Source organism: Alligator mississippiensis, chromosome 5 (assembly GCF_030867095.1).
Source record: "Alligator mississippiensis isolate rAllMis1 chromosome 5, rAllMis1, whole genome shotgun sequence".
NCBI classification, from domain to species: Eukaryota; Metazoa; Chordata; order Crocodylia; family Alligatoridae; genus Alligator; species Alligator mississippiensis.
The window spans coordinates 54141533-54161288 of record NC_081828.1 but is presented as its reverse complement, the minus strand read 5'-3'; the positions used below and the strand labels follow the sequence as shown (position 1 = coordinate 54161288).

The window sequence follows — 19756 nt, the reverse complement described above, 5'->3', positions numbered from 1 at the left end:
GTCTGCTGGCTGCTATGCACATACTTGATTCTGTGGACTACATTTCTGCCTAAAGAAAACCTCAGTTTCTAAGACTCTGAGATACTTTTCTCTACTATTAAGTTCACTAACATTTTGGAAAAAAGAATCAATGCATTATTGAATCTACTTTGAAAAAGACCAACTTCAACAATGCACGTGAGCAGAAAAGATTATTTTACTAAGTATTTTAAACACTGGGAGTTACACATGTCATTTCTTTCTGTGAATGCTCATAATACATGTCACTCAGTAACATGTTGTAATATGGTACAGGTTTCACAAGGTACACTTTATGAACCTTCTTTTGGATTTCTTATTTGCCTGGGTCTTGAGCTTTAGGCACAAAGACATGAGAAGAACTAGAGTCTGGTCTGTTTGTTTAAATTCCTCAACTCTCCAGGGTTTATTGCCCTAAAATCTCCATATCTGCTAAGAAAATAGAAATGAATCAGGGTCTACATTCCTAATCTTTAAAGCACTGAATTTCAGAGTATGGTGTTTATTGATGTCATTGATCAAACATCCTCATGGTCCAGGCTGCAGAAAAGTTCCTGAAACTTTCATATATTTCTGATCATGTTTTCTGAAGGTCAGTTAAGAAGTGTAATTAATATGGCTCCATAAATTCTTAGACTTTTGAGGAGCTGGTGCCCCATACTGTTAAGAATCTGAAGTCTGTGGCTCTGACCTTTTGGAGAGTTAATGACCTAAAGTCCATCCTCTGTCATACTCATATACATTCCCACTCATGCAGGTGGCTCATTGGCCCACATGGTACAGTTTGCAGGATCAGAGCCTTGATTTGCACCTTTGACTTTTTCACTTACACCCTGTCTGTTCTGGAACTACTTTGCTTTAGTGGCCAGGGCTAGATTTTTTTTTAAGTGCTTTCACAGAAACTATTCCTTCTTTTTGCTGAACAAGTACAATTTTCCCTTACTGCTCTGAGACCCAGGAGGTACTAGATTTTATCTCAAACCCATGACATTTTTAAGGTCTGGCATATTATGACTGCAAGTTTGCAGCATGGGGAGAAAATTAGACCCCTGAATATCCAGGGATCTAAAACAATTGATGTTTAAAAAAGCGGAGCAGGGAACGGTCCCTAACCATGCCCTGAGGCAACCGGAGGCTGGGTACTCCATGGAGATGCTCTGGCTGCCAAAGTGTCTATGGTTGGCCCCTCGCTCTGGTGCTGAAACAGGCAGCTGGTCAGGCCACAAGTTTCAGCACCAGGGCTCTGGTGCCGGTAAATAAGGGGTCGGGGGGGCTGGAGGAGGGGGGAGGGGACCCTAATGGCCCTGCCCACTCCCCCAGCCCCCCTCCCCCCGCCAGCCCCCCATGGCCCCTGACCCCTGCCGGGGCTGACCTCTCCCCCTGCCAGCCCCCACCGAAGCCCCCGACTCCTGCCAGGGCTGGCTCCTCCTCCTGCCAGCCCCCCCCCCCCCCCGAGGGCCCTAACCCCTGTCGGGGCTGGCCCCTCCCCCCGCTAGCCCCCGTGAGGCCCCTGCCCCCTGCCACGGCCGTCCCCTTCCCCTGCCAGCCCCCCCAAGGCCCCTGACACCTGCTGGGGATGGCCCCTCCCCCCACCAGCCCTCCCTGAGGCCCCTGACCCCTGCTGCAGCCAGCCCCTCCCCACACAAGCCCCCTGAGGCCCCCGACCCCTGCCCTGGCCAGCCCCATTCCCCCAAGCCCCCCCATCCCTGCCCCCCCCACCCCATAGTTTAAAAAAAAACAAAAAAAACCCCTGCACTTACATGCAGTCTGGTTGCATCTGGCTGACTGGGGCCCCGAGTGTGGAGCAGGGTGACAGCCCTAGCAGCTTCAGCCCAGGCCCTGCTGCCCCCCCCGCTGCCCTGTGCTGCCTGGGGGGGCTTTGCCAGGAGGCCCTGGGCCCCCCCTCACCCCTGCTTCTAAGGTAAGCAAAGGCTTTTATTTTCCCACTTTATCCTGTTTTTTTCTGGGTTTTTTTAAAATAATGGTGCCTGGGGTTGTGGGGGTAGCCATGGGGGCCTGGGGGTGCAAGTTGCGGGGGGTGAGGCTGGGTGGGGTAGCCATTGGGGGGGCTGCAGCAACTGGTGGGGGATGGGGCCAGGTGGGGCAGCAATTGGGGGCTGGGGTGGAGCCTGTGAGCCTTGCAAGGGGAGTGGTAGCCCCTGTGGGGGCCATTTGGTGCCCGTTGGGGGGCTGTACCACTTGTGTGGGGGATGAACCCCCTGTTGTGGGGCTGAATCCCCTGTTGGGGGCCTGTACACCTTGTTTGGGGGTTGAACCCCCTGTTGGGGGGCATACCCCTTGTGTGGGGCTGAATCCCCCTATTGGCGGCCCATACCCCTTGTTTTGAGGTTGAATCCCCTGTTGGGGTCTGAATCCCCTGTTGGGAGCCTGTACCCCTTGTTTGGGGGTTGAACCCCCTGTTGAGGGGGATACTCCTTGTGTGGGGGGCTAAATCCCCTGTTGGGGGCCTGTACCCCTTGTTTGGGGGTTGAATCCCCTTTTGGGGGCCAAACCCCCTGTTGGGGGACATACCCCTTGTGTGGGGGCTGAATCCCCTGTTGGGGGGCTGAATCCCCTGTTGGGGGCCTGTACCCCTTGTGTGGGGGTTGAACCCCCTGTTGGGGGGCCATACCCCTTGTGAGAGGGCCAAACCCCCTGTTGGGGGGGCTGAATCCCCTGTTGGGGAGGCCAAACCCCTTGTGTGTGGGCCATCGCCCTGTGGGAGTGCAGCAAAACATGTATTCTCATGAAACATGCATTTAGATTTTGCTTTATTGTTATGATAAGAGACTTGCTTTAACACTGTAAGATATATCAATAAAACATTGTCCAACTGATCACTGTCTCTGTCTTGCTCTCTGTCTTTATAGTGGTCTTTTGTTTTACTTGTGAAGGAACATGGATTTGGAGGTATTTTACAGAGTGACTTTGGGATTTTTCTTATCAGGGTTTTTTCAGTTTTCCAATAGGGAACACCAGAATTCCTGCTAGGGAGGCCAGTGGCAGGACCCTTCTTGCTCAGAGCTGGCACCTGGGACCCATCTGGCCAGGAGGACATGGTTTGACAGTTCAAAGCAGGCCACCACACCCGGAACATCTTCCGGGTGATAGCTGCTCAGATGGCCGGGCAGGGGGCACAAATGGCAGTAGTGCCGCACAAAGGCCAACCCTGCAACCGCAGTCCACTGGCAGCTGGCCCAGAGGGGCAGATGCCTCTGCTGGCTGTACAGTCCCCATCCGAGTCTGACAGGTGCACAGCAGGTCACAGCCAGGCAGCAACCCCCACTGCCAGACTGCTGCAGTGGGTAAAGGTGCAGGGAACTCTCAGGGCTGCTTCAGCAGTCCAGCTGGCACAAGGGGTAGTGTCCCTAGGTACCAACTGGCTGGGTCGCAGAAGCTCCTGAGAGCTAGTAGCCTTGAGCTACTGCCAGGGCAGCTTTTTATACTGCTGGGGCCAGGACAGGGCACCTTTTTATACTGCTGAGGACAGCACAGGTGCTGGCCCCGGGCTCTAGCTCCCCCTGGCGGAAGATCTGGGAGGAGCCAGGCAGGGTTATTTTGCACCAAGTGGCACAATTTGCTCCACAGCAAAGTGGATGTCCAAGCACATGCAGTGAAGCAAAAAGCCCCGGCTCAAATTTGCACCGCTTCTATTTGAGCTGCTACAAGCACACATGCTTGCATGTGTGGATGCGCCTTTAAAGGTTAAAACATTTGTGTGGATCCCATTGGAGAGCTGGAAAGTCTTCTTTACCAGTAATAGAGAACATTTCTAACAACTATCAGCAAGTGGCCATGGTGGTTTGCGAGATGACATCAGGACCCCTATGTGAGTAGTAAAGCTATTTTAGATCATTTAAAGAGGGTTTAACACTATATTCTCATTTCAATATCACCCTGAGGTGAATTAAAGTAGCAATTAATGTGCTCCATTTCAAAGGCGGGATTAAGTAAAAAATAGCACCAATAACATTTCAGAGCTCTATAAGAATTCCTAATGCAACTCTTCACTATCCCGTGGTGGAGACCAGGGATTCTCTGAACTTATTTATAGGGTGGGTTACTTCATAGCAAAGAGGCCATCTCACCATTATGACCCTTTCCAACCACCATGGTATAACATCCTCATGGCAATGTTTCATTTCTTTTTTTTAAATGTTCACAGAATATACCTACCATTTTCAACTGTCACAAGTGATATTTCTTTATCTCTTGTGATAGAATATGGCATGGAAAAGGTAACAGGGACAAAGAAATGGGTGTATTGCAAAAGAGTCTCTGCTTCCAAGCACAGTCCCCTAAATCAATATATTCCCACACCATTCTTCTTATTCTAATCCCTGCTTAGGTATCTCTAACTGGTTTGTCTGGTGGCAAAGTTCACAGACCAAGGCCTTGGCGAGGTTACTGGCTCAGCACCTCCTTCTGTCTGGAGTTATGTCCAAGCATGACATTTTGGGAAATTTGCTTGTGTAAAACATATGTTCTATTTTTTATGAAATTGTTTTATCCTTTAATACCTCACTGTATATTGAATCTATGCTTTGCCAACAATGTTTGTGCCACATACTGGGAAGGTGTGACTGGAACAATTATGACCTGACAAGCTGAATGGCCTACCATTCAAATGGAAACAACCTAGAACAATGACATTGCTGAGGTCAGGGGTGGCACAAGGCAGCAGCCTCCAGGTGTGGCATGTGGCAGACTGGGGAGAGGACAGGAAGTACAGTGACAGATAGGGCAGGAAAAGCAGATCAGGTAGGGAGCACAGGGCAGGAAACACAAAGCAGCACAGCAGATTGGGAAGGGGGTTGGAGTGACACTCAGGGAGGGTACAGGGATGATTTGTGGAATGCCTGACAAAAAGGTTGGTTCCCACTGCTGTAGGTAAGGCGAAACCAGTTCTTATCAGACAGTCTGAAGGTACTGGGGGGTAGAGGAATAGAAAACTGTCAGCATAAAAGAAGGACTCTATGACTGCTATTAAAAAGACAGGAGACTCCAAGAGCTGCTGTTAAAAAAGGGCATGCTTACTGAGTGGGGGAACATTTGAGCACCAGGCTAGAATAAGCAAAGGGAAGCTGTTTGCTACAATAAGATGATAGTTAATAACCAGAAAGAAAGGATAAAGTCGGGTCTGGGACTAGGAGTGGGTATCCAGGACCCACAAAGACACTGACCAAAACCCAAAGAATATTCAAAATTGGAGAAGCCTGTGGGGCAGGGGAGAAATTGCATGAAGGTGTTTGTCCTTTCTCTTGTGCTTGTCTATGAGTAATGTGTGACGGGTTTAGAAATTCCCTTGCAAAGTCTGTCTGTTACTTCCTTCAACTCACTGTCAAGTATTCCTATAAGTGGAAGTACTTGTGATGGTTCAGCTCTGAGGAGGTTGCGTTGGAGCAACTAGGCTGTCCTGGGGATTGGGCGGTACAGCCCTGATCCCTAGAAGTGGCATTAGTCAAAAGGTTTGTGCCTTGGAAGCATGCCTAAGGCTACTGTCAGTCAGAGACAGCGTAAGGAATCTGATCAGATACAGGGAGATCAGGAGTGTACAGAACCAGCACTGGGGTCCAAACATAGCTATCACAAGGGGCGTCAGTAAAGTCTGGGACTGTTAATGTCACTAATTGGTAAATCTAGTTTGCTCATTTGTAGCAAAGGTCCTGGGCTCCCTGAAGCTATACTTTGTTTTTAATATACAAAAGAAAATGGATCATACAAGTTTACAGGCCTAGCAAAAACAACCTTAAGGATTGGCCAAGGGAATTTCTATGGATACTACTAACATCAGAACATTATTCGTATTAACAGGAAAAGTAAATTGTCAACTTCAATCCAAGAAGAAGAAATTAAGGGAAAATATTAAAGTGAGACTGTCAAATTAAAAAGAGGTAGATGGCAGGATCTTAGTGCACAACACTGTGGGGGACTCTGAGCTGCTTCAAGGAAGTGTTCCCTATGTTTAGAGCAGCTTCCTGAGTTGCCTAAATTACATCAGGGCCTATTTTGGACTCTGGATTAGCCCAAAATCCACAGGAGACATAAAGGTGGCCTAAAGCCCCACTAGTTCCCTAGCTCCATGGCCTCCAGCATTCATGCAATCCCTTTCTGAAGCATGGCCCCAAAAAATTTCACCTCATATTTTCTAATGAAAATTTCCTATTTATGTTATTGATGTGTCCTTGATTTATTATTAACTTTGAGAAAAGCCCCAAAGTATAATGTACCTTTTCCTGTTAACAGTTGTTTCCTTATTTTTTTTTGTCTTTCTATTATCTTGGATGATGAAAATAAAATAATCCACTGACTTCATTTTGAAGTTCTCATATCTTTGCACAATATTGAAATGATGAATATGTATTTACTTTGAACTACTGTTTACAGTGGGACTGGAAAAATAAAAACCCTAGAGCCACTACTTGGGTAGACTTGTGTGTTTGGAAAACTTTTTAAAAACTAAGGCCAATCTGATCTGTTACTGGTCTTTTAAAAAAATCAGATGTGGCTTGGATGTTTTATGCATGACTGAGGCACATTGGGCGCATGTACATGTGCAATTAGTGCACCTGAATAAACTCCAGCACAGTGTGCGCTACAGTTATCTGCTCCTGGGTGAAGTGTCTTCACATGTGCCCAGAACCACAGCACACTGAGCTGGGGAGAAGAAGCCCTGGGCAGGCAGAAGGTCCGGGGGGTCAGACCCAGGCTCTGGGTGGTGGTGTGGGGTGGTGGGGGGGCTGGCTGGGGCACAAAGGTGCTACAGTGTGTGGCTAGCTGGCAGGCAGCCATCTACACATGTGTTGCAGTGGCATAAATTACTCCATTATAGGATAGTACTTGTTCCAGGTAGCACTATCCTACGGTGGATTTAATTAATTTACTGTGCTCTAATATGGGCACACGTGTAGATGGTAACACGTCACTGTGGAGCTAATTAGTCAACTCCACAGTAAAGTGCATCTGTAGATGCACCTATTGTATTCTAATTTACTTTAAAAAAGGGCAGGCTTCTATATCATTTCTTTACTCTTTGTAATAAATATGGTGAAATTTACTCCTTTTCCTTCCCTCCTCCCTCCACATGTAGTGAGACAACACAAGACTTATGCTCTGCTTAAGCCCCCCTTAAGCCCTGTTCTGACAACTGTGTAGATTTTAGGGCCAGAAGGGATCATTATTACAATCCCAATCTGGCCTCCTGCATAATACAGGCCATGAATTTTATCTGGTGATTTCTGCATCAAGGCTATCTCTTGTGACTGATGCTGGCTGCTTATCACTGCCTTACTGTCTGATGTTTAGGTGGTTTGGGGTGTTCGGCTTTAAAGTATAGCAAAATAAATTTTAACTTTCAGGATTTCAAATGTTTTTATGTCTTCAAAAACAATGTTCCCTCAAGGATTTTTTTTCTCTGAAATGACTGATAGATGTTTACAACCTTAACACACAATTTTTTCTGCCTGGGAGTATTTTCTGGAGCTTTTCCAATGTAGATTTCAGTGTCTTCTTTTAAAAGAGCCCTGGGTAGTGCATATAAACTGCTTCCTGTTTTCAGTGCTCTATTTGTAGAGTGTTTTTTTATTGTTTGTTTAATTCTGACGGATTAGATATATGGGTAGACTTCATGGTCCCTGTCAGATTTTCCAAGCCTGCAAGGTCTATTCAGAAGGGACTTGTGAGTTATCAAATACTAAGAGGTTTTGAACAATGTTGCCAAGAGAGAAAAGAAGTGCCATTAATACCCAGTCCCCATAGCAGATTATACAGAGCTTCTGTGACACACCACAATTTTTCTGAAATTCTATGTAGCTGAACAAGACCAAAAAAAGCAGGAGGAGAGGGACAAGGAAAGAAAAATGTTTCAATATTTTCTAACTTTTCCACAAGGGTGAACTAGTCAGAGAGATCCATGACGGTTTGTGTACAGCTGGTCTAAAGAAACTTTATGGGTGTGTTTTACTGTGTTCCACCAGTGTTACTGTGAGAGGCCTGTCTCTGGCCATGTGTAAACACAGTGCTGACTGCAATATAGCACAGATTTTAGCTAGAGCCTTTAAGCATCCCTGCAGTATAAATAACAAGCATTCCCGCAGTATAAATAACAATAATAATACTATTTTTCTACACAGATGGGCTGCAGGAACCATCTTATTAATGGTTTCCAATTAGATTGTTATCATAACTCTGAGCTGATCTGTGGCCTTTTCATAATACAAAACTTTTCAAGATATAGGCTCTGGCAACAAGGGGGAGGTGGGGCAAGAAACCGTCTGGATTAGCCAGCATTGAGTCATATCGATTAAGCACGAGAGTCATAAAGATAAATGCATAAACTGGGGCCATTTGACCTCTGTTGTTAGCAGAAATGAAAGACACAAGAAGAGAGGAAAGGAAAGAGAAAAGGTGGGTATAGCACTGTAGAGCTGGCAAGGACAGAGAGCCTGCAGTATAACAATAAATGTTTGGAACTGCCAAATCTTAGAGAAAAAGACAAAGAGATGGCACTTCTGTTACAGGAAGGGGGAGAAAGGGAGCGCTGCAAGTAGGAGTATTCTCTCTCTCCTGGGAAAGCAACTGGATACAGCAGACAGAACCCTTGGTGCTAGAAAGTATTCAAGAGGCATTTGGGGTGATGGGAGCACTATTCAGTGTTTGACAACAGTCTTCTGCAGCTGTACCCTGATGTGAATCCAATCTAGTGGGTGCATATCCTGGTTACCAGTAATACCTTCCAAGTGTGTTGTGCGAACCAGTCCTAGTAGTACTTGCCTGGTCTGTAGGTTTCCAGTTTCCATGCACTATTCCTAAACGTTGTGTTGGGAAAGGGGATCCAGTTTTCAGTAAGCCCTCCCACATAGCGAGACAGAGCAGAAAATCCTACTTCCAACAGCCTTTTCTAGGGAGAGAGAGGCAGTTTGGGATAAAAATTGCCATGAGACACATAAAAGGTGCACGTTTTTCCAGTACTACAGACCAGGAGGCATCAGGGTCCAAATTCTTCCAGTGGAGTGGCTGTGCTCATCCTTGTTTTCAGTTGGAGCTAGGGATCCAACATTGTCAAGATTTAGCTGCCAGATCTCATCCAGGTCCTAGTTACAGGTGCTTATGGCACTCCTGCTAGCATTCCTCCAGCTTTACTCCAAATGCAATGGGACTGACTACATTTGCTCTATTCAGTATTGCCCAAGAACAAAAAAAACCCTGCCTAGATCTTGCAGGAATAATACACTGGATCCCAGTAGAGTGGGGCCTATTCTCCCAGCATGGATAAGAGTCTGGATTATTACAGACAGTAGAAATGGCTGAGGGAGGAGTGGGGAAGTGATCTGGATTCAGACATTCCTAGCTGGAGACTTGAGGGCAAAATCTGGCTAGATCTAGAAGGAGCCTGGTGTCACCTCTGGGGTGTGTGTGTGTGTGTGTGTGTGTGTGTGTGTGTCCAGCAGGCCCTTGCTTGTGTATGTGTATCCATGTCTACAACAGCTCCTCTCTCAGCTTCAATTGTGTGTGTGTCCAACAGCCCCTCACTTGTGTATGTGTATGCATGTATATAACAGTTCCTCTCTGACCTGTGGCCTGTGTAATTGTGTGTCTGTGCATGTGTGTGTCAAGCAGCCCTTTCCTTGTTTAGGTATATCCATGTGTCTACAACAGCTCTTCTTTGGGCTGTGATTGTTTGTGTATGTTCAGCAGCCCCTTGTCTGTGCACATGTAACCATGTCTACAACAGTTCCTCTCTGGGCTGAGTGTGTGTGTGTGTGTGTGTGTGTGTGTGTCCCCAACAGCCCCTCACTTGTGTATATGTATGTCTATTACACCTCCTCTCTGGGCTGTGACTGTGTGTGTGATTGTGTGTGTGAATGTGTCTGGCAGTCCCTTGTGTACCTGTATCCATGTCTCTACCAGCTCCTCTCTGGGTCATTACTTGTGTGTCTGGTTGTGTGCCTGTGTGTCTGGCATCCCCTCACTTATGTACTTGTAATCCATGTCTACAACAGCTCCTGTCTGGGCTGTGACTGTGTGTGTGTGTGTGTGTGTGTGTGTGTGTGTGTATCCACATCTCCTACATCTCAGCTCCTCTCTGGGGGGCGGTATATGCATGTATGTATGTACGTGTGTGTATGTGTACATGTATGTATGTACTGTGTGCGTATGAGTGTGTGCGCCTCCCCGGCAGCCCCGTCTCCGGCGCTGAAAGCGTTAAGGGCGGAGGAGTGACGCCGCCTGCGCTTGCCTCCGCTCCCGGAGCCCCCAGCACGGGCTGCGCCTCGCCCGCCACCAGCCCCTGCAGACGCCCGAGACGCAGCGAGGGAGGCGAGCGGCGGCCGCACGGGAGCCATGACCGAGACCACCAAGACCCACGTCATCCTGCTGGCCTGCGGCAGCTTCAACCCCATCACGAAGGGCCACATCCAGATGTTCGGTGAGTGCGGCCGGCGCCGGCTCTGCGGCCGCCCGGCGCTGGCGCCGCTCCAGCGCGCTAGGGCGGAGGCTGCTGCTGCTGCCCGTGGCGGCGCCGCCTGGGGCCGGGCCGGGCCGGGCCGGGCGAGGGGACCCGCTGCAGCGCGCCCGGACGGCAGCCGCGAGCGGGGCCGTGTCGCTGTCCGCCGCCGCCGGGTGCTGAACCCCCGCCTCAGCGCCCCGCAGCTCCCACGCTGCCCCGGGCGGGGCGGTCTGGCCTGGCGGGGCCCCTGGGGCGCCGTCCTGGAGCGAGCCCTGGAGAGACGGAGCGCGGAGGCCCGCGGCCGGGGGGTTCTCGGGGCGGGCTGCAGGCGGGAGCCGCTCTGTTCGCCCAGACTGGGTGGGGGGGCGGGGAGGGAGCAGATTCGTGCTGTGGCTGGGAAGCCTCCTGTTTTCATTTCTCCTGGCGTATTCCCGGCCCCTGGACCTAGGTGTACACACACACACACACACACACACACACACACACACACACACACACAGAGCAAGGCCTCTCTCTCTCTGTCTCACACACACAAAGTCACAGGCACACGCACATCATGATTCTTTGTGTGTGTGTGTGTATATATGTATCAAGGCCACACACGTCCTGATACATATGCACACACAGAGTCAAGGCCTCACACACAAACAAATCATGATACACACACACACACAGATTCAAGGTGTGTTATCTGGTTAGGAGTGCACATCATGCCACTTATTCCCTATGAAGGTCTCTCCCAGTGTCTCTGCAGCACTTCCATTTCCTATCTGTCTGGCAAGTGAAGAAACAGGCTCTAGGATGTAAATCCAAGGGCTCTTTTAAACAGAGAATAAAGCACCAGGCACAGAACCCACTAAAACTCAAGATGCCTGTCTGACATCCAAAAGGAAATAGAAACACTCATTGCTGAAAATAAATGTGAGATGATGGATGCACCCCTATAGGTTTCAGTAACAATGCATGGCTGGAATGTTGAAATCTCTGGTTAGAGAGAGACTAAGCAGAGGGAAGGGGTGTGGCACCCGACATCAAAATCATTACCTGCTTGGTTATTGATAGTTCACATGAACAGAAGCTGGCAGGCTTAGGGGACCCTATATCAACTGAAAACTCACTTACAAATACAGGAGGAGCAGCATATTAGACATCTATCCATTATATGCAGAAAAAAAAACCATGCCATATGATGGGGGTTTTCAATCTGGGGCACTCATGCCAGTCTTGTTGTGGTATTGGTAAAATATCCTTGGAGTTTCTGAAAGCTATGAATACATTTCTCAGTACAAAAAAATATCGGTACTAATGCATGTTTAATTATGTATTGGACTGTATCCTGACCGATAACGATGAAGTGATGACTAAACTAAAAATTGACAGTTAGGTGCAAACAATCACAGTCTAAATTCATTCACTGTGCGCCAACAGAATCTGGTCCTGAGCAATAACAGATGTGCTCACACAGTGCTTTAATAAGGCCTAGTCCCAAAAGGTAAAATAGTTATGAACAAAACTGAGCAGCAAAAAATATTTAAACATCAAATGTTTTTTTTAAACAAATCTGTGAAGGTAACAGTGTTGACTGAACAGACTTCTCTAATATGTTTTCTCAAGTCCTGCATGACATGCTGATAAAAGAGAACCAAACAATCAGTGCAGCCCATATTCAGTGGATTAAAATTTGATTTTGATTTCTTTTCGAGATATCAGTTAAATACGGAATTATCTTCTAGTGAGGGTGTCCCTAGTGCATTCCCATAGAAATCTGGTTTTGGCCTAAATTCTATTCAATATCTTTACCAATGACCTGGAAGAAACTATAGAAATCAATGCTGGTAGAATTTGCAGAGAACAAAAAATGGTGGAGTAGTAACTGATGAAGGGAATAGGTCAGTTATGCGGGCTGAGCTGAATTGCTAGTCAAGGTTGGCTCACTTGAAAAGCCTAATGCAGAGTCATACATCTAGAAACCAAGAATGCAGACTGTTTATAAAAGATGGGGGACATATATATTGTAAAGCAGTGATTCTGAAAAGAGGTGATAATAATCATCTGAACATGAGATCCCAGTGTGATGCAACTAAAAGCACATATATGATACTTGGCTGCACAAGCAAGGAAATATCAAGCAACAATAGCAGGCATGACTTTTGTATACTGCATTAGCAAGACTCTTGTTGGAATATTGTGCCAATTACTAGTGTCCACATTTGAAAGAAGAACGAATTGGAGAGGACTGATAAAACAGCTGCAGGAAAGAGAGGGATGCTGAAAAACATCCTTTATAGTGAGATAAACTACATAGGCAGGTGTTTTTAGTAAGTTAAAAGAAGGTAACAGGTGACCTGATCATGGTTTGCAAGTATCTATCCATACAGGGTACAACTGTGGTGGGCGAGGGCTCCTTAGCTGGGTACAAAAAGCTATGACATCCAAAGCTTGAAGCTGAAGCCAGGCAAATTCAGACCAGAAATGAGAGGCTAGTTAACCTTTAGAATAACTTAATGTTGTGGTGAATTCTTCATCACTTGAAGTCTGTGTGTCGAGACTTGGATATTCTGCTCTAAGATATGCAATATTTCAAAAAAGAAGTTATGGGCCTGCAATAGAAATAAGAGGCTGACTTTCTTTGGCTTGTGTTATGCAGGAAGTCTGGCTACACATGTATAAAAGGTTCCTTCTGTCCTTGAACTCATGGCATATATCATAAATTAGGACCCTGTTCTACAGCTTGTACTTGCACTGTCAGCCCACACTTATTCCAGAAGGAAGCCTGGCTTCAGAAAGGACTGAAAAATGAGATAGCCAGTAAGGATCACTTTTGTGATTAAGGCTTAAGGGGTTTGAGTTCTTGCTCTCCTTAGTCATGTAAACCAGTAGGATTAGTCATATGAGTCAAGCAAACAGGATTTGGTCTTTAGTTTATAGGGCTCCTTTGGCTTCATCTTAAACAAAGACCAGCATAGTACTGCTTTGTGGAAATGTTTTTCAGACATCTAACTAAAGATGCAGTCAAGAGATGCAAAACACTGTCTTCAACTCTCAGATAAATAAATAAGCTTTATAAACCTTACAGGAAACATTTTTTTCTTCAGTATCAGAGGAAGTATTTCTTTTTAAAAATGCACTACAAATTAAGCAAAAGACAAGATGCGAAAATAAAGGCTTGTAGTTAAATTTTTGCTCATGAAGTTGGATTCTGTTGACTTTTCCTCAAGTTAAATTCCAGCTAGTCTCTGTAGATGGTGTAACTACATAGAAACTGGAAGATTGGATCCAGGGTCTTTATCTGATTGGTGCACTATTTCTACTAGGTCCTTTCTCACCAATTACATCAATTGGAGGTAAAGAGTCACTGATAGGCACCTCCTTTCAGGCAGTTGTGATTGTGTTATAACCATAGGCCCTGATCCTGCAATTTATAACACCTTGGCAAACCCTATCAACCACATGACACCCCAGTGACTTGAATAAGGCTGTACTTTGTCAAATGAAGGAATGGAGCCTTAAGAACAGTTAAGTGTGGTTTTATTTACATATGTACATACAATACTCAATACTGCTAGATACCTAATGACATTAATAGTTCTGATAAACATCATAATAGCTCTGAAAAAACTTAGGCTTTGTTTAAAAAAGAGGAGGGAGTGGAAGGTTGGAGTGTTTTACTATATAAATTCTAATGTGAACAAAATGGTTTGTTTTTTTTTACTCTAAGGGAAAACAGCTTTGTTTGATTAGTATTCCAGATGTGTGTTAATAAAGACAAAGAAGAACTATGCAAACTCATAACATTATGGAATTAAGTGAAAGATTCAGAACAAAATCCTCAGTCAAAAAACAACTGAAAGGATCTCAAACATTAGCCATTAAGGACCATAAATGCTTACCTTAGTCAAGACAGTAGTGCCATTCAACCCCAAATCATTTTTATTTCAAGTTAATACTCAGAGAAATGTAGTGTGGTATATGCTTAGTTTCCATCAGTGGCATGCAACGCTGGAAAAAATGGTAAACCTCTCAGAGAGTTATACAATTCTGTAGGCATGAAGGATGGAGCCATTGTTTTGAGAAGACCTCATCATCAGGCTTACCCCCTGTGGTACAAAGAGCAGCTCTCTAATAAGGCATTAAGGGGATTTGGTGGCTGAAGGGTATCTCTCTACATCACAGATGCATCACAGTTGACTTCCTTTTTTTGTAAAAAAGGAAAGCAATGCCATAAAGGACAAAATGTATAACCAATGTCAAAGCAAAAAATAATCTGTGGAGCCCCACTGACAAAACAATGCCAACACTGGCAAATATCCAGCTGACAAGTATGTGTTTGCTTTTTAATTAAATCATTCCCCTCTAGCACAGTTAACCCCAACACAGCAGCATCCTGCTAATGCATGGGCACCAGGAAGCAAAACTGATGAGGAACCAAAGTCCAGCTGCCAGCCTGGCTTAATTCTCGGAGAGAATTTACACCACTCTGTAATGGTGATGAAAAAAGTATGTTCAAATTTTATAGTGATCTAGGCTGTAACACTGGAAAAACTGTTTATGTATAACTAAAATTGCATGGTGTTCTCCCAATCTTTCATTACAATAAAGTGTGGCAGCAAGGAGGCAGAATTGCAAGAAAAATATTTTTATTGAGCATGCCTAAAAGACAGCATTACCTCTAGAGTTAAATGGGAAATAAATAGTCCTGTGGGATGAAAATTTGAGGTTATTGAAATCTGTCCCATCCCAAATCAGGATGAAACCCTCCCCCTCCTCCCCCCCCCCACACTTTTTTACTACCTGGAAGTCAAATCTACTTTTAAATGGGTAGGGGAAATCTAGGGTAAACATTTTAAAAATGCCTAAGTGGCTGAAGCTCCTAAGAGACTTAGATGTCTTTGAAATTTTTATCACTAAAATCTTTTCCTCTCACAATAACAGAGGTTTAGCAAATAAGATCATAAAATACAACCAATATGGAAGAGACTAGAAAATTTGTATGCGTATGGATGTCACAGATCTAATTATTAGTAGATATTAAAGGTTCACTAGCAAGAAAAAAAACCCACAGAGCCAGAGAGGACCACTCTATCCCAATGGGGAAATCTGTAGGACACTGTATAGGAAAGAAAGAGGAAAACTGCACCTGATTCCTCTTGTGGCATTCCCAACAACATGTCCCTTCTGGATTTGCTGCATGAACAGACCTTGAAGACAATGAAGAAATCTTGAAAAGTTTTGCAAACTGAAAATGGTTTGGGTTCAGGTCAAAACCTTTTTTTGGTAATCCAGCTTAAATTTCAAATGACAAATTTATTTGAACTGAAAAAAAACAAACGCAGTTGTGCTCCATTTTGACTTTGTTTTAAAGAGAAATTCTTCATAGCCTGCTCTTTATTATGCCTCAATTTAATTTAAATTAAATGGTCTTTTTGATTAAAAAAAAGTGTTGCTGTTTTCTTAACCAGTTTAGTCATATATAAGAGACCTGTGCTTGTCTAGTTGCAGCCTTGCTTTAGCTTGTATCAAAGAGCCTCTGGCAATCTACAAAAGTAGGTCTTCCCTGGGCCATTTCCATTCCTCCTCTCCCCTGCATCTCACTCCTCAGACTACAGCCAGAAAGGTAGAAGGATCCGTCATCTTCACAGTACTCCCCCTTCCTGAATTCCCCAGGTCATATCCATAAGGCTGGGGGAATTAAGGGTAAAGTACAAACTGTGCACCTCCAGATGTACAGGGAATGTCCACAAAAGTTACTGTAGGTTTATTTTGAGCATCTTGCCCTGCCCCTTGGCTGTGTAAGATGTCTTTGTGATGAGTACTAGAGGTAGCTGCTAGTTATAAAAACACCTGGGCATCCAAAAAAACCATAAATCCAAGGGAGAGGAGCAGTCTAGAAACTGGACGAGTTAGAGAGAAGCACAGATTTCTTCATAGGCTTCAATATCTGTTTATGCAGCAAATCCAGAAGGGTCATGTTATGGGGAACGCCACAAGAGGAACCAGGAGCAGTTTGCCTCTTTCCTTCCTATACACTGTCCCACAGATTTCCCCGTTGGGATAGAGTGGTCCTCTCTGGCTCTGTGATTTTTTTTCTTGCTAGTGAACCTTTAATATTTACTAATAATTACATCTGTAACATCCATATGCATACAAGCTTTCTAGTCTGTTCCATGTTGGTTTTATTTTATGGTCCTATTTGCTAAACCTGTTATTGTGAGAGGAAAAGATTTTAGTAATAAAAATTTCACAGATACCCAAGTCTCTTAGGAGCTTCAGCCACTTAGGTGCTTTTAAATTTATCCTAGGTTTCTCCTACCCCATTTAAAAGTAGATGTTACTTCCAGACAGAAAAATAAATAAATAAATCAGTGGGATTGTAGCATCAGATGTGATTTGGTGACCGGAATAATTCCTTCCAGTTCATATTCATAATGACAATGAATCACAGCTATGCTGTGATTTTTGTCTAATTGGAAGCAATTTTTTGCCACATCTATTCATACATACATCTACTAATGAGGAGAACTTGTTATTGTATCCCAACCAACAGATTGGTAGAAAAACACATTTCAAACTGAAAGAAATAAAAAAGGGTTCAGATGCCCAAAGTAAAAACTCCCTGTATTACATCTTAAAGCAAACGCCAGCAATTAAAAATCCCAGAAGGCTGCTCTTTGATTATTCAAAGCAGCCCATCTGAAGGAGAGCCACTGAAGTCTGTTAAATTATGTAAATAGGCTTCCAAGATAAAGGGACCAATTATTGTAAGCCAGAGAGAGGGAACAGGAAGGAACTAGAAAGGGTTGTGGATTTTTTTGTTATTTTAATCTCCTCAGTTTTCAAAATAGGATTTCCAAAAATGACTGGACATAAAAAAAAAATGACTGGACTGCAAATACGATCTTAATCAAATGATCTCTTATCAAAATACAGTTGGTAAATTCTATGCACTGAATGATGTGCTCACATTTCCGCTTTCTTAAATTCACTTAAATGTGACTGCATTTGCAAATGACCAGAAGAATTCCCATGAAGCACAAGCCAGTCCAGATCCTAAGAGGAAATGACAATGTCCCTTATAAAGGGGAGGTTCAGTCTTGACCTTAGATGTAGTAATCATTAAATCCTTGTTCATGTGAGCCTGAATTATGCTAGACAAGTTTCTAATGCCATTTAGAACATTTGTTTTTCTGTCAGTCTAGAATAGACAAAAATATGGGGAGAATATACATCTAAGTTTTTTCTTTCTACATTGGATAAAACTAGGGTGAACCCAGGATTGCATTGTCACTCTCATTTCACTGAAAGTTTCAATCCTTCCTGGGTGGAAAACAACTTCTTTTTAATGTTTCTTTAAACAAGAATGGGATAAAGTTTCTGCAAGCTCTTTGGGACAGGGAAAATCCCTCCTTACCTGCATTTCAAGTTGCTAGGAACATCCATTGTACAGTAACTGTTTGAATAGTACGCATTCTTCCTATAACTTTGATAAACTGCATGGCTATTTAAAACAGAAGTCTGTTTCTTATCTCACTCACACTGGTGTCACTCTCTTGACATCAGGGTTGAAATCAGCTTCATGTGTACCAGTGTTCATGGGAGCAAAGATGGACCAATAAGAACCAACTTCCCTTTATTCAGTAATATAAAATTGAGAGGGCATAATTCACCTACATATAGTAAAACTCATGGGAAGGGACACAGGGAGAAGCCTTGGCAATGATTCCTTTGTGGAGATTTTCCTTACAGCACTCCACAAAGTAAGGAATCCCCCTATCATAGAGCAGATCAAGCGAGCCTTGCTCCAAGTCCACCAGTTTCTTGGGATGTGTATAATTCCCAGGGATCAGTGGCCAGTGCATCTCCATTAATGCTTCAGGCCTTTGTAGCAGCTCTGGTCCACAGTGGTTCCTCCCAAACACTGGGGAGATGTTTCCGTTGTGAACACTCTAACAGGCCCCCCCCCCCAGCCACAAATATTGTCCCTTCAAGCAGTGCCACTATTGCAGAGGGAAACACAACTGAGGCCCAGATGATATTAACCTTTTCTAATAAACACTTTGTTGGGGAGAGAATTATATTCACTGCTGTCTTTGGTCTTGATCTTACTCCCTGGCCTGACCTCAGCCACATGGAGCATGTTTTGCTGCTTGGAGAAAAAAGATGGATAGTGCTCTGCAGATAACTGAGACCTCTATCTTCTATGCAGAGTGGGGGTTAGCCATGCTCAAAGCATCTTCATTAAATATGAATCTAAGAGGAATAAACTCCTTAGGAGACAAAATGGTCTAGCCTGGGGTTAGGAGGCCTGGGATCAGGAGGCTTGGGTTCTATTCCCAGTTCTACCACTGACTGGCTCTGGATGATCTTGGGCATGTCACTTTCCTTCTTTGTGCCTCTGTTTCTCTTTCACCCAGGGACTGTCTTTGTCTTATCTAAATTATAAGCTGTTTGTGGAAATCCTAGCACTCCAGGGCCTTGACCATAACTGGAATCTGCAGGTGTTATCATGCTACAAATAAATAAAAATAATAAATTCTCCCCCCCATGGACTCTCACCTCTAGCTTCCTGCCTCTCGATCCTTTTTCTTCTTTATAACCCACAAAGAGGAGGGGAGTTCTCTCAAGCACTGACATGAAACCCCATCAATAACTAGTCATAGATCTTTTTAAAATATTTATGTGCTGTTAAATATTTAATGGCTCTTATTATGTTCCATAAGATATTATAGTGTCTCTAAAACAATGCTATTTTGCAAAATATAAAAGTATTTTATCTAATTTTCAAACAAAAAAATAAATTTAGCATTGATAAATGCATCTCAGTAACTTCACTTTAAAAAAAGAAACAGGGAATTAATTTAGTTTTAAAATATGTAGAATGCCAAGAGTCCCCTGAATGTTATTTTATGTTATTTTTTTAATAGGAGACAATGGGCTGAAAAAAATACCAATGCATTCATTTGTATTCTTATTAATACAGTAGCCAATTGCCCATCAGGAACGATGGGGGGCCATGCGGGGATGGAGCCCCATAGCCTCCCCCCGCATCCAGGCCTGCTCCCCCTTTACCTCCTGCTGCTTCAGGTCTGGTCCCACTCCCCACCTCTCTGCCGCAGCAGCGAGGGCAGGGGGGGAGCGGGCCCATGCCTGATGTTGGGAAGGACCGGGCCCGAAGGTGGGGAGAAGCCAGCCTGCTGCGGTGGGGTGGGCAGCGGGCCCGGGCTGACCCATCAGCGGCGGGGGAATGGAAGAAGTGGGGTTGGAGCCGATTGGGGGGAGGGGAGGAGTGGGCCC

The 19756-nt window shown here is 44.7% G+C and overlaps 1 protein-coding gene across 1 annotated transcript in view; it reads left to right on the top strand.

Moving 5' to 3' along the window:
- The first annotated feature begins 10288 nt into the window (after positions 1-10288).
- Positions 10289-19756, top strand: part of NMNAT2 (nicotinamide nucleotide adenylyltransferase 2) — a 99484-nt gene continuing 90016 nt past the window's right edge. The window contains exon 1 of the mRNA XM_006274476.3: positions 10289-10444. Coding sequence (XP_006274538.1) covers positions 10360-10444 — 85 coding nt within the window. The 5' untranslated portion in view covers positions 10289-10359. The remainder of the gene's footprint in view (positions 10445-19756) is intronic.